The sequence below is a fragment of the Mercenaria mercenaria genome, chromosome 18 (assembly GCF_021730395.1).
Source record: "Mercenaria mercenaria strain notata chromosome 18, MADL_Memer_1, whole genome shotgun sequence".
Taxonomy (NCBI): Eukaryota; Metazoa; Mollusca; class Bivalvia; order Venerida; family Veneridae; genus Mercenaria; species Mercenaria mercenaria.
In genome coordinates this window covers 21,761,760-21,777,378 of record NC_069378.1, presented here as the reverse complement: position 1 = coordinate 21,777,378, position 15,619 = coordinate 21,761,760, and the positions used below count along the sequence as shown (strand labels likewise).

At 34.3% G+C, this 15,619-nt stretch overlaps 2 protein-coding genes across 2 annotated transcripts in view; one reads left to right on the top strand and one right to left on the bottom strand.

The window, feature by feature from the left end:
* The window catches only part of LOC128546241 (receptor-type tyrosine-protein phosphatase kappa-like), a 185,572-nt gene that overhangs the window by 70,128 nt on the left and 99,825 nt on the right, over positions 1-15,619 (top strand). The gene's annotated exons all lie outside the window — the stretch shown is intronic.
* Positions 10,611-15,004, bottom strand: LOC123538024 (uracil-DNA glycosylase-like). Its single transcript, XM_053530462.1, has 5 exons — positions 14,426-15,004; positions 14,034-14,194; positions 13,837-13,884; positions 13,427-13,602; positions 10,611-12,562 (listed from the first exon to the last, which is right to left on the bottom strand). Exons 1-5 carry the CDS (start codon positions 14,784-14,786, stop codon positions 12,289-12,291), a joined length of 1,020 nt encoding a protein of 339 aa, XP_053386437.1. The 5' UTR covers positions 14,787-15,004; the 3' UTR covers positions 10,611-12,288.

Genomic DNA, 15,619 nt, shown 5'->3' with positions numbered 1-15,619 from the left:
TACAGAATATGGGAAATTTCTTGTCGGAGGTCCAAGGACAGGGGTGTAATTTATGTTCTGTCAAAAGTCACATTTTGAAGACAACTATGATTGCTGTGCTGCCTCCTTAATCTAAAGTCAGTTGTTAAGTAGCTGTCGATTTTCTATTAGGCAAACTGTTTAATTTTTGTCAAAAGCTGAAAATCTAATATGCAAATATGTAAGTTGTGCCTTTCCTTGGCATTTCATATATGCATTTTATACACATCTTGCCTTGACATAGGTTTATTGTCACACCAAGAGAAGAAAATGCAACCTAGTATCAAAACCAGGCGAAATTGAGGTTAATACATCTATATGTTTAAATATATATACATAAGTTTAATGCATGGAAAAAAATTTATATATAGATTACCTATAAAAAACTAAAGAGCTTTTTCTGCAGATTACAGTGAAAAACTTTTTTTGTGAGTTTTGATCACATAGCTCCTGCCTTTATTGATATTGCTAGATTTTGTTGGTGCTATCAAGTATAGAACGGTGGAACTTTATAGAAGAGTATGTAAGTTATACCAGATTTGGTATAGGACTTTTAAGTATGGATTGTGCTATTATTTTTTTTATTACATAGGTATCTACACATGTTAATATTATAGAATTGTTATAAATCAGAATTTGTTGAATAGCCAGAATAAAAAAAAATGAACACAACTACACTCATTAGAATGACGTCATGCCCACAGTATGAAAATCAAAATGTAAATATGGAAAAATATTGATGTTTCCAGTTTCATTGTAACTAAGCAGAGAGTATAAATATGTGTAAATTGATTCTTGTTTCTTAAATGTATATGAAATAATTGAACACTTCTTTGCAATGGTTTTACTAGAGAATTTCCTAATTGTATGTATTACCTATAAATTGACATTAGTTTTAACTCGAGATTTATTAATTGTTAAACACATGTGCCAATTAAATTTGCAGTAGTTAATTGAGATTTTCTATAGCCGTTGTAAATAGGTATAGCCTGTAAATGGCAGTTATACAGATTTTTCTATTAGTTCTAACTTTACACTGTATCTGAGATATGTTGATTGGTCTGGTTGATCCATATTATTTACTGCTATTTGATTTTTTTTTTTGATTTTTTTTTTTTTTTTTTTTTGGTAAAGTTTTATGGGCCAAGTATTCAAGCAAACAGATAGTTAACAAAATTACTGTATATGTTATTATCATCAAGATCAGTTCATTGGCTGCTATATGTAGTAGTGGTTGCTGTAAGGATTTGTTAACAGATAAGGTATATGCATTTAATAAATAGTAGAACATTCAATAACAAAAGAAAGGAGAGTCCATTTCAGAAAATCAGGGGTAGTTGATGTATGATATGATAGAGGGTAGGAAAATGTGACATGTCTTTGTATAATTCCTGTAAAAATTGAAGAAGATGATTAAAATGGGTTGTGAAAGTAAGTGATCACTTGCTAAATAAGGAAAAAATGTTATGTAAGAGTTAAAAATTTCGTTCCTTAGTAGGTCATTTGTTTGTTTCGATTGTACATAGTTATGTATGATAACTAATAATCTTTGTGTAAAACTGAGTTCTGCAACTCGGTACTTTGTCAAGAGGGAATTTGTATATTTTCACCTCTGTGATGTCATTGTTGCGTTTTAAATTGTATATAAAAAATATTTGTAAAATTTAATGGTGTAGTAGTTCATATGTATTGATAAATAATAAAAAGTATTATTTATAGCCGGTATCATTTATTCACATATATTCATTTTTTTTTTTTCAAAACATTACTTTGCAAATGACCTACACGTGGGAAATATCGAAACATCGAAATACAGTATACACTGTTAAATGGTATTGAATTGTGTTAAGTAGTGTTAATGATAAGAACAAGCCTGAATTTATTTATTTTGTCGGAGCTACTTTTCTACGGATAACGTGTAGTGTAGTATTACATTAATGAGAAGTAGGGTTGATAATGGTCTAGGGGACTATTTTTAATATCTAGCTTGTCAGGAATGCAGCTTATAGTTGAGAAAAGTGGAGGTGATAACAGGGAACAGAGATTTGTTTTATTTAGGTTAATTAGTGATGGTAGTTGATAATAAAGGAAGATTGAATTGACCAATTCAGGCAGTGTTACAAGAAAGTTTGTAATACATTAGAAATCCTGAATATAATATGTGGAGGCTCCCAGCAGGGAAATATGTGCAAATGTGTGTACACTATATATGCACACACTTGCACATGAAAATATGTACACATGAGTGTACATACAAGTAAATGTAAATTTTTTTGTGTAGAATTTTAAAGTGGCTGTTAGATGCTGTGAGGTATTTGAGCCGTGCCACAAGAAAAACAACATAGTGGCTTTGCGACCAGCATGGATCCAGACCAACCTGCGCATCCGTGCAGTCTGGTCAGGATCTATGCTGTTCGCTAATGGTTTCTCTAATTACAATAGGCTTTGAAAGTGAACAGCATGGATCCTGACTAGACTGCGCGGATGCCCAGGCTGGTCTGGATCCATGCTGGTCGCAAAAAGCCACTATGTTGGTTTTCTTATGGCACGGCTCATTTTATATGTAAAATGTTGAGTTTTTATTCAAAACTAAAACTGTGTCTAAAGTAGTGATAGTGCCAGTAAATAGTATGTGTTTGTTACATAGTTAAGAAGAGAATTTTATACAGTATGGCAGTGGCTTTTACAATGTAGTTAACAAGTGAGTTTATACAGTAAAGCAGTGGTCTTTACAATGCAGATGGCTGTCTGTTTGCTTAAATATTTGGTCAAGGAATATGTAAAAGTTCTCCTTTTAAATGTCATAACGATCCTTGAAAAGTCCTTGATTTTAGTACTGTAAGCACAATGGTCTCTGTAAAAGAACTTTTGGTTGTGATTTTTTTAAATTAAAGATGTTCCTAGGTTAGTGTATTTATTTTCTTAAAAAGGAATTAATGTTGAATTATTTATTGCAAAATGCAAATATTATTTTATCCAAATGCACGACAGTATTAGAAAACTTTAACATGCGTGACCTGTTGCAAAAATTTAGTTCTGTAAACAAGTTCATCATTTGATGTAATAGTAACATATTAACTATAGAAACATCAGTTTTGAAAATCTGTTCTCACCTTTATTCACTGAGGTTGGTAGGAGGTAAAGCAGAAAAGTGTGATATATGAAACAGTGCTATCTTAGGCATTATATGCACTTGATTAGTGAAATAGTTTGCCAGTGCAGTTTGGATTATTTGACTTTATATGTCTGTATATTATTAATCATATGAAAACTTGTATTGTATGGTAGACATTATGTCCTTTTGTATTGAAACTTAACCAGAGTTGAAAGCTGTTACTTTATTATTGTACAATTTGTCAGGTCGGTTTCAAAAGTGGATAACTGTATTGACATAAGGAAATATTGTTTTTGCTGTGGTGACAAAAATGTTCTATTCTGCACAATTTTAATCAAGCTGTGAATTATTCTTTGGATGTACATGTGAATGTCTTTTATTTTACAAATATTTAAAGGGAGTTTGAAAGTTAAGAACAAAATAGATCTAATGTAATTGCTAAAGAGAATCAATTTTTTTAGCAGCATAGGTAAAATTTACTGATTTTCACCAAAATAGTTAGAGTTACACGTAAACCTACTATACTAATGATATGTGCATTTATAATTTCCATTTGTATTATATATTATAAAATATGGATAAATAATGAAATGAAATTCATTAATATATTGATTTATAAATATTTCTGTTTTTATAAATTCATTGATTTTTATATATTTTCATATATATAAATACATGTTGTATACTCAAGGAAAATATACATTATACAGGATATCTGTTCATTTGAACAGAAAAGACATTGAAATGGAAAAAAAGTTCTACATTATACGATTGTCTCAAAATATGAAAAAGATACAAAAGTATACTAAGAATTAATATGATATAGCAATCTTACTTATGATGGTATTATGCAAAACATTAAGGCTTGTGTATAAAAAAAAAATATGTGGAGTTGTGAACTGCAGTATGTTTTCATAACATAATGTTCTGAAAAATCAGATACTTTAAAATCGGAGCACATACATTTTAAAATTTGGTTATTTTCATCAAGAAATATTCTATATAGCCCACATGCAGAGTAATTCCATCGGCATGAATATGTAGTCTATCATAAATGTCGTTTATTTTCCATGTATATTTTTGTCATGACTATTATTGTATCATATTACATGTATAAAGGATTTAGGGAATATGTGATAATAAAACTAATGTCACAATGTAGCTTGTTTCTTTTTCATCCATTTCTACACGCATATTTGCCAGAACACACTGTAATAGTTACATACCATCTGTCTGAACATCCAAAAGTAACCTAGTGACAAATAAGTGATCCATTGTTTGTGAATGAACAGGCTGTAAAGCTGTTAGAATTTCTTCCCATGCTTTTACAGGAAAAGGAAGCATTTGATGGAAATGATTATTTATTGTATAACTTTGCCTGGAAACACTTTATGGAAACAGATTAGATGCTTTATCATTTTGGCAGGGCAGGGAAACAGTACAGTCATTTACAGTATTATTTTTGCAGGAAGGGAAACAATCATTAACGGTATCACTTTGGCAGGGAAGGGAAACAGTACAGTCATTTACAGTATTATTTTTGCAGGAAGGGAAACAATCATTAATGGTATCACTTTGGCAGGGAAATAGTATAGTCATTTACAGTATCACTTTTGCAGAAAGGGAAACAATCATTAATGGTATCACTTTGGCAGGGCAGGGAAACAGTACAGTCATTTACAGTATTATTTTTGCAGGAAGGGAAACAATCATTAACGGTATCACTTTGGCAGGGAAGGGAAACAGTACAGTCATTTACAGTATTATTTTTGTAGAAAGGGAAACAATCATTAATGGTATCACTTTGGCAGGGAAGTAGTACAGTCATTTACAGTATCACTTTTGCAGAAAGGGAAACAATCATTAATGGTATCACTTTGGCAGGGAAATAGTACAGTCATTTACAGTATCACTTTTGCAGGAAGGGAAACGATCATTAACGGTATCACTTTGGCAGGGAAATAGTACAGTCATTTACAGTATCACTTTTGCAGAAAGGGAAACAATCATTAACGGTATCACTTTGGCAGGGCAGGGAAACAGTACAGTCATTTACAGTATTATTTTTGCAGGAAGGGAAACAATCATTAACTGTAATCACTTTGGCAAGGAAGGGAAACAGTACAGTCATTTACAGTATTATTTTTGCAGAAAGGGAAACAATCATTAACGGTATCACTTTGGCAGGAAAGTAGTACAGTCATTTACGGTATCACTTTTGCAGAAAGGGAAACAATCATTCACGGTATCACTTTGGCAGGGAAATAGTACAGTCATTTATAGTATCACTTTTGCAGAAAGGGAAACAATCATAAACGGTATCACTTTGGCAGGGAAATAGTACAGTTATTTACAGTATCACTTTTGCAGGAAGGGAAACTATCATTAACGGTATCACTTTGGCAGGGAAATAGTACAGTCATTTACAGAAAGGGAAACAATCATTAACGGTATCACTTTGGCAGGGAAATAGTACAGTCATTTACAGTATCACTTTTGCAGAAAGGGAAACAATCATTAAGGTATCACTTTGGCAGGGAAATAGTAGTCATTTACAGTATCATTTTTGCAGGAAGGGAAACAATCATTAGCGGTATCACTTTGGTAGGGCAGGGAAACAGTACAGTTATTTACGGTATCACTTTGGCAGCAGAAGGAAATGTTACAGTCAATTACTGTATCACTTTTGTGGGAGAGGGAAATAGTACAGTTACGGTATCACTTTGGCTGCCAGTCATTTACGGTATCACTATTGTAGGAGAGGGAATCATTTATGGTATCACTTTGACAGGGAAGGGAAACAATAATCAAATATTAGTAATGAATCCATAAATTGATTCCTAGTGCTGGCCATACTTTTCAAGTATACGCCTGTCCCTGAAAGAGCGGGGCGCATTATGTGAACGCGTGGCGGGGATGGGGGGGGGGTGCAATTGGTCGGCATCCAAAAGCATGTTCGCGGTCTAAGTCAAACAGTTTTCATCCGATCTCGCCAAACTTGGTGACAATGTTTTTGGGCATAGTATTTCGGCCAAGTTCGAAAACCAGCAAAATCGCCCCAGGCACTCTTGAGTTATGGCCCTTGAATTACTCGAAATCTGCAATTTTAGCATTGTCCGTGCTCTAAGTCGAACAGTTTTCATCCGATCTTCGCCAAACTTGGTGATAATGTTTGTGGGCATAATATCTCGGTCTAGTTCGATAACCAGCCAAATCGCCCCAGGCACTCTTGGATTAGGGCCCCTGAATTACTCGAAAAAACTGAGAATTTAGCCTTGTCCGCACTCTTAAGTCGAACAGTTTTCATCTGATCTTCACCAAACTTGGTGACAATGTTTGTGGGCATAATATCTCAGCCAAGTTCGATAAACAGCCAAATCGCCATAGGCACTCTTTGATTATGGCCCTTGAATTAGGCCAGGTTCAGTGACGGGCGTATTTTATGATTGTTTAGTACTTGCATATGGCGGCCGTAATGGATTTTGTTTCAGTATGGTGTTATAGACTATTCAAGGGTATATATTATAAATATTATACACAGTGCATATACATATCGGCGGACTCTTTGCGAAATCTGCTATATCATCGGTTTCTTTGCTTCGGCACCAGCTATTCTTTGCTATAAACAATGTCCAGGTTGGTAGAGGAGGCGAAAAATCGAGCTCTCATCCATGATAATAGGTATGCTGCTCATAAATAAGTAGAGCACGGAACATTAGAATGTCTTTACTATGTATTGTAGTGTTTACTTTTTAATTATCAGCAATTTTGCTTGCAAACTCGATGGAATTAGTTGATGGTGTACCGACGTGGAACTCAAGCACGACCTTTTCCACGGTCTTTAACGAGTTTTTGCTTTGATATCATACATATCAAGCACACTATATTATGTATTCATTTTTCAATATTCTTCCAAAACATGCTGACAAATAGGCTGAAATGTACGAAATAAATTTATTCAAAACCCCTTACTTTCGGTTTTGTCGGGGCACCGGCGGTCTCTCTGCACACCAGTTGATGCACAGGCAGGCTCTCTGCATTATGCACAGACAGGCTCTATGCTAATGACTATTTGGACACTTGTTGACTCATCGCACTATGGACAAGGAAAACTGTTGTCATGACATTCACTGAACAAAAATGTAAATTAACAAATAGTTACATAACAAATAGTAACAAGTGGCAGGGCAGTCGACATCAAACGTGAAAGTGAAATAATCAAATTAACATTCAAACACACTAGCGATTCATCCTGAAACTGGCAATTAGTGCATTGTTCAAGACGCAGACGAGAAATTGGCTTTTGGGGCAGTTTTTGTAAGACGCAGACGTGAAACTGGCTTTTCAAGACGCAGACAAGGAATTAGCTTGAGGGGCAGTTTTTCAAGACGCAGACGAGAAATTGGCTTTTGGGGCAGTTTTTCAAGACGCAGACGTAAAACTGGCTTTTGGGGTAGTTTTTCAAGATGCAGACGAGAAACTGGCTTTTGGGGCAGTTTTTCAAGATGCAGACGAGAAATTGGCTTTTGGGGCAGCTTTTCAAGACGCAGACGTGAAACTGGCTATTGGGGAAATTTTTCAAGATGCAGACCTGAAACTGGCTTTTGGGGCAGTTTTTCAAGACTGGCTTTTGGGGCAGTTTTCAAGGCGCAGACGTGAAACTGGCTCTTGGGGCAGTTTTAAAAGACGCAGACGAGGAATTAGCTTGAGGGGCAGTGTTTCAAGACGTAGACGTGAAACTGGCTTTTGGGGCAGTGTTTCAAGACGCAGACGAGAAACTGGCTTTTGGGGGCAGTGTTTCAAGACGCAGAAACTGGCTTTTGGGGCAGTTTTTCAAGACGCAGACGTGAAACTGGCTTTTGGGGCAGTTTTGTTCAAGACGCAGACGTGAAACTGGCTTTTGGGGCAGTTTTTTTCAAGACGCAGACGAGAAATTGGCTTTTGGGACAGTTTTTCAAGACGCAGACGAGAAATTGGCCTTTATTGCAGTTTTTCAAGACGTAGACGTGAAACTGGCTTTTGGGGCAGTTTTGTTCAAGACGCAGAATGTGAAACTGGTCTTCGGGGCAGTTTTTTTCAAGACGCAGACGAGAAATTGGCTTTTGGGACAGTTTTTCAAGACGCAGACGAGAAATTGGCTTTTAGGGCAGTTTTTTCAAGACGCAGACGAGAAATGCGCTTTTGGGGCAGTTTTTTTCAAGACGCAGACGAGAAATTGGCTTTTGGGGCAGTGTTTCAAGACGCAGAAACTGGCTTTTGGGGCAGTTTTTCAAGACGCAGACGTGAAACTGTCTTTTGGGGCAGTTTTTCAAGACGCAGATGTAAACTGGCTTTAAGTGCAGTTTTCAAGACTGGCATTAAGGTGCATCAAGACGCAAACGTAAAACAATATGTATTATGGGCTTGTTTGTTATGAAAAGGGATTCCGAATACATAGATTACTGTGTTTTATAGCCAACTCGTTTTCGATTAAAGGCTAGTAGGGCTATTACTATCAGATATTCGACTGGTAAATGTTGCTCGAAGGTTTAACTTAGATTTATTGAATTAATTAGTATATATGCAGTAAAAATGATGTTGCTAAATATATTCATTTTTAACCAGTTTGTTACACATTGGATTTTTCTGTATTATACATTATATATTTATTACATAAAATAGCAGTGAAGTGTTTACATTGTCTGTTTTCATGATATGATAATGCACCTTTCCTGAGGAATCTGCCATATAGATTCATTCTATTTCTGTCAGTACAAGTCTTTGAATTGTACGCGTTTATCCATTGCATATTTGAACATTGAACATTGATAAGGACACAGTCGTAAAATGAAAATGTTTGCAGAAAAAGGTAGAACATTGAGAAAACTTTCATTTTCATTAAACGTCATTCTTTGTTATAAATAAAAATATAGAGTATATTGGCAAAATTCATTGAACTGTTCAAATCTCTTATATAACACATAATAATTCTTCTCTATACCTGAAATGTAGATTTATGACGCTATCAATTAATATATCATCAGTTGTTTTTTTCAGCGGCCTTCTCAGTTACTCTCAAAGCAATGTACTTCTTTGTAGACTACTTTCCCCTTAATATGTCTCAAACAACGATAATTTTCACTGTTAGTATCTAAGGCTTCTGATAACGTACAAGTGACACAATGCATTAAGTGACGGGTGTTCTCTGTATGATAGGCAAATACCAATTGAAGTAATATTATACATATGTCAGTTAGGATGTTGTTTGCAAACGTCGTTCGATTGTGGACAATGGCAGTTGTATTTGAAGCATTTTATTAAAAACGGTTATGACCGCTATAGCTAAAAATCAAGATATCTTTAAACAACTTATTCTCATGAAGAGCTTGATGGATCTTCATCAAACTATGTCTTTGGTATTTTTCATCAAACTGTGTCTTTAGCATTTTTATTAAGTTCTGTTAGGTTCTGTTAGGTTTCTTCAAATGGAGATTTTTTGCCCCTTTAAAGTGTAACTGAAGCTATTAGAAGAGAAATATTCTTTAAGTGGAATTATTAACAATTTTCAAGGTGTATGTGTGTGCGTGCGTGTGTGCATGTGTGGAGGAGATTATAGCTTTTAGCCCAATATACCAAACTCTTCCAGTAAGAGATAACAAGTTTCTAAAACTGACTTTTCTTATTTTGACTGGGGCAGTCTTTTTGAAAAAAGTCAAATTGCACACAGGAGTTGCTTCCCTTCAACTTCAGAAATCTCTACCTATAGGTAAGGGAGATCACTGCATAGGAGATTGAAGAAAAGAACTATTATTAATTTAGTCAGACTTCTTTATTTCTAAAGCATCAACCTCCAATAGGTATGCGACATTATCGTTAATTTAACACTTTTAAATGCACAACAACCGAAAATTGCTTTAATAAAACATTCACCAAAAACAGTATTTGCAATAAGATGCACATAATGCCATTTGAAATTGCTTTCATTAAATTTAACTAAACAACATCCTTGTAAAAATCTTAAATGTAGCTTCAAAAATAATTATTTTAAATAACATGCTTAATGAAATGTTTGAAAATTTGCCAAGGAAGTAAAACATTTCAAATCAAACGAGGAATTTTGACGCCTGACAGCGCTCGGACGTATGGACGACCGGTATTTAAGCTCGCTGGTTAGTTATCTCGTGATTTTCAACACTTCTAATATTGCTGGCCGTTTGTTTTAACTATTCCTGTTAATAAATACAGGATGTCAAAGAAATATTAGTTGCAAACAAAAATAAAAGTTGAAACTCCAGAAGCATTGCACATACGAATATCGGTTGGAAGTATCGAATACATTTAAACAAAATAATATATCAAGCTACAAACGGACAACACAAAGTAAAGGCATGGTGGAAGTTGAATGACCATCACATAGCCTCTTGGATTTTTTTAATTTCGTGTGAATGGCAAATAACCTAATAATATTCCGTTGTTTACAAAAATAATAACGAAATAATAGAGTCGCACTAATATTTTTCTTAACTCATCAGAAAAGGACAATTCTTATGCCTCAAGAATGAGTTTTGGTGCCCTTTTTACCAACAATAAACCAAAGCAATAGAAATTATTATGTGACTTAAATGAGCCTAACAAAACATTTTTAGAGCAACTATTGTTATGAAATTTATTGTTATCTTACACACTACATGATAAGAAACTTGCAAAAACAATGCATGTGAAGAGTTGAGAGATAAAACTAATTTTAATTAACAGCTCGTGTAAACTAATGACAAAATTTGACAGGTGGAAAAGAGACCTGACCTTACTAAAAGTTTGCAGTTATTTCTACCTTACAGTTTGATTTTCTTAAAAAGACTCTTCTATACTGTAGTTTACAACTCGTACAATAAAACAATAAAAACTGACAGCTAACTAACTGTCGTTTTCTCTATTCAAGTCATGTAAGAACTCCTTTTGTTTAAATCCACTGGCACTAATTACAACTCTTCACAATCTTTTAATCTGTCAAAATGAATCCCTTATTTTCAAATATATATTGAGAAGTTATCTGTTGAAAAAGGCACTACATTTTATTCATTATAAGATACTAAGAAATATGTTTTCAGTATAGCGACTTGTGATAACGTTGTTAACAGTGTAATAAGAAACAGAAATATACACAATATGTAATAACTCTATCTATTTTAGAAAACATATTATCAACCATTTAAATAGTTAATGAAAATTGATATTAAATACAAAAGGTTCTCCTATGTTCACAAATAGCGAATATTAAAAACAAATGATACTTTATTGTTACATGCACTTTTTTTGTGAAAGCCACGAGTTGAAAGAATTCGAGTCAGTTTAACGCATGTTCCAACTGTATTAATGTATCTGTAATTTAACGCCAAGTGTTCATGGTATAGTTCATTTTTATCTACTTCCATACAGTGATATTACAAGATGTATACAATGTAACAAACTTAGTAATACATTGTACATAGATTGCAATATTCTTTGTTGCCTATTGACAGGCGATTGCACATGCCACTGTAAGGATTCATTATAGCAGATTGTCATGTTTGCCAACTTACTGGTGATTGCCCATGTTATTGTAAAGCTGATCACTATAGTGGACCGTCACATTTGCCAATCGATTGGTAATTGTCCATGCCACTGTAAAGCTTCATAAACGCATAAGTAGATCATCTTGCTTGCGAACTGATAGGTGATTGCCCATGTCACTGTGAAGCTTTTTAGTTGTAGACAGTCATATTTGCCAAATGATACTAGTAGGTGATTCCCCGTGTAACTATAAAGCTTTACAGTAGCAGATCGTCATAACTGCCAACTAACAAGCGGTTTCCATTACCAATGTAAAGCTCCATTCTTCGTCATTTCAAATTTATATAAAATTACCCAAAGTACTGTATAACTCAAGTCAAGTTTGCCAACTTAAAGCTGATTGCCCATACCATTAGTATAGCTATATACTATTAGATTGTTATGTTTGCAAACTGATAGTTGGTTGCCCATACTACTATAAATCTTATAGTAGAGATCGTCATATTTGTCAGTTAAAACAATTATTGCCCATATCACTGTGTTCATAGTAGCAGATCATCATGCTTGCCAACTGATAGGTGATTGTCCATACTATTGTAAAGCTTCATAATAGCAGGTCGTCATATTTACCAGTTGACAGGTGTTTGGCAATGCCGCTGTAAAGCTTCATTACAACCGGAAAATATTTTAGAAGTTAGTAACGTGTTTTGGGGAGCCCATGCAGCTGGATGGGAAGCAGTAAGTATTGTGTGTTTCGACGAATCTATTAAAGAGCTTTTAGACTGGGCATGCGCGCCGAGCAAAATGAAAACAACATGAGGTTGAGTATCGCTGATAGTCTTGATGACATTGTCTGTAAGCATCTCCCATCCAAAGTCTTTATGGCTTAATGCCTTTTGTCTGAAATGGAAACTTTAGAATATAACTGTCAAAAGATTAAGTAAAACGTTCGGGAGTGGTCACAATTGATAAATCTATAAACTCGTTTATAAGCATAGAACTAAGCAAAATGGTAGCTTCTCAATTTGATTTAGCCTTGTCATAAGTGATAGTGATATATGCAATACTCACAACGCCTAAGAAGTAAGCCGAATTCCAAAATACAGGAAAATTGAATTGACTCCATTTCTTCAAACACTTTCAATGTACAGAGCAATTATATATATTTTGCCCCCGTCCACTAGTTACATTTGATAGATTTGATAGAACTAAAATGTCCCTCCAATCTTTATTTCATGCATTGAAGAGTACTGGGGTAGAGCCACTGACTTTCCTCAGGGCAGTCATCTCAGTTGCGTCTTTGCACAAAACTGATAGAGGCAATTTGAGGTCAGCGGCCTTAATTTCTCTGTTATAGGGCCCCAACTGTGAAAAAATTATTATAATTCTAACGGAAAACAAAATACCACCATTATTTATCAAGAAAACTGTAGTAAAAATTAAGCAGGGAAAGCCACGTTCCGAAAACGCAGTATCCCAAAACTGCAACTCACAGTATGCATGAAGTTCAACATGTTTGCAGTCATACACCTCATGATTTGTTTTGTTTTACTAGCTTGGAGAGACACACTGGCAATGATGAACACCTATGAAGACGTTTATGTCGTTACATTAACCTTGATAGTTTGCCTCACAGTGTATATTGAGAAATGTACATGGATCGGGAACAATTCTGGGTCTCTGTTCAATGCAGAATTCCTTTCTCATAAAAATACATAGGGACCATTTCAATACACAAACACTAAAAATAATCTTATTACTTACCCAACTGTAAGAATTGTGTTTAACAGCAAAACACCCTGATCAGCCCAGCCGGTTAGATCTCCATGAATTGGCGATGTGAAGTTCACATTCGGATCATTTTGTAAACAAGTGAATATATTCCTCAGTGACGGTGGCATTGGACATCCAGCTGGTACAGAAAAAGCAAGACCACATGCCTGAAATGCGTTTTAAATTTGTGTATATTTCTACTGCTTCATCAATTCATAAGTAAATACTTGAACTATAAAGTTTGTCTATACATTATCGCCCAAACGAAGAAATGACTTATAAATAAATAAATACATATATATATATATTATATACTGTTTTATTCAATAATCAAACTTGCTTTGTCTTTAAATGTAAAAAAATAGAACTGTGGAAACTTTTAAAATAGGGAAGAATAATACCTTATTTCCATCTGTATAGGGATCTTGTCCTAATATAACCACTTTCACCTACAACAGAATCAACAGTTATCGTATGAAAATATTTTTCACGTTGGTTGATTAAGATATTACCAAATATATGCATATTTAATACTATAAGAACTGATAATTTTGCAAAATAGGTTTTATTGTTTAATTCAACTTTCAAGTAAATTTACCCTATTAAGAGGTGTTAAATTCAGTGCTGTAAATATTTTCGTTGGTGCAGGAAATATTTGTTCCCCGTTTGCAAAAGCAGCCATCAAGTTCTGCTCAGGTTGTACTAGGTAAGGGGTAATATATGGTCCCCAAGAAGATTCCGTGAGATTCACAGACAAATCTAAAATTATAATATTAATCAGATCTTTATTTGTATATCCCGAGTAAGAATCAGTGTTATTACAGTAATACTGAAAATTCAATTAGTTTTTTCTTTGTGTTTGTTTAATTTCTTTACTGATGTAAAAATATAATATTATAGCTATGACATAGAATAAACTTACTAATTATAATATTGAAAAAATACACGTGTAAAAACAATTGCAGTTACACAAATATTCAAAACACAAACTAGCATATGGATTTGGCATCGCTGGTTGCATCGCTGGTTGCATCACTGGTTGCATAGCTGGTTGCATCACTGGTTGCATCGCTGGTTGCATCACTGGTTGCATAGCTGGTTGCATCACTGGTTGTATCGCTGGTTGCATCACTGGTTGCATCGCTGGTTGCATCACTGGTTGCATAGCTGGTTGCATCACTGGTTGCATCGCTGGTTGCATCACTGGTTGCATCGATGTTTGCATCACCGGTTGCATCACTGGTTGCATCAATGTTTGCATCGCTGGTTGCATCACTGGTTGCACCGATGTTTGCATCGCTGGTTGCATCACTGGTTGCATCACTGGTTGCATAACTGTTTGGGTCATCATTTTTTCTTATCTGGTTCTCTCTGTTATCAGTCCTCTATTGCTCCTTTTTCTACTGGTACAATTTACTTGTATTAGTTTTGTCTGAAAAGAATGGAGTTTGACTTTTCTGTATATTGTATTTATTTGAAAATCACTAAGATGTTTATGTACCTCATTACCATTTTATACAGCATACACATATTTCAATAATCTATGTGGAATATTTCGCGGAACGGCTAATCATTGAAAGGTTAACTAGTAAAAATAAAAGCCATAACTATTGTGTACCTCAATGCAATTCATTAACAGCGAAAACCTTAATTTACATTTTGTCTATCAAAAATGTCATGTCACCTGTACAAAATGTTACTTTATAAACATTTTGCAGGGATATCAAAAATGATATATCAATATTTACCACATCTACACTTAAATTGCGCTATTAATAATATACTTTTGACCTATTTATAACACTCTGTTTGTAACAAAGCAAATGCCAAACTATTGAATAAGATGTATGAGACAAGGAAGTCCATAATATCCATTATTTGACAAAATAAGATATGTCTCGAAAGAATTTTTATAGTAAATGCGCAGTACCTAATTATCTTTTTTCTAAATTGAATACAGTATATTAATCTTAGGGAGAGATTTCCATTTGTCTAGTTATGTTAAAGCTACTCGCCCACAGTTTTGGTGAAATTTTTCAACAGGTTCATTTCCACCAAGTTTGGCATGACACAAATGATAATATTGGTGAAAGTAAAAGTTATTGGTTAAAATGCAAGAAGAATGTAAATTTTCTGCATTACTTTAAAAGCGTTGCAACAGTTTACTACATTCTGCACAATAAA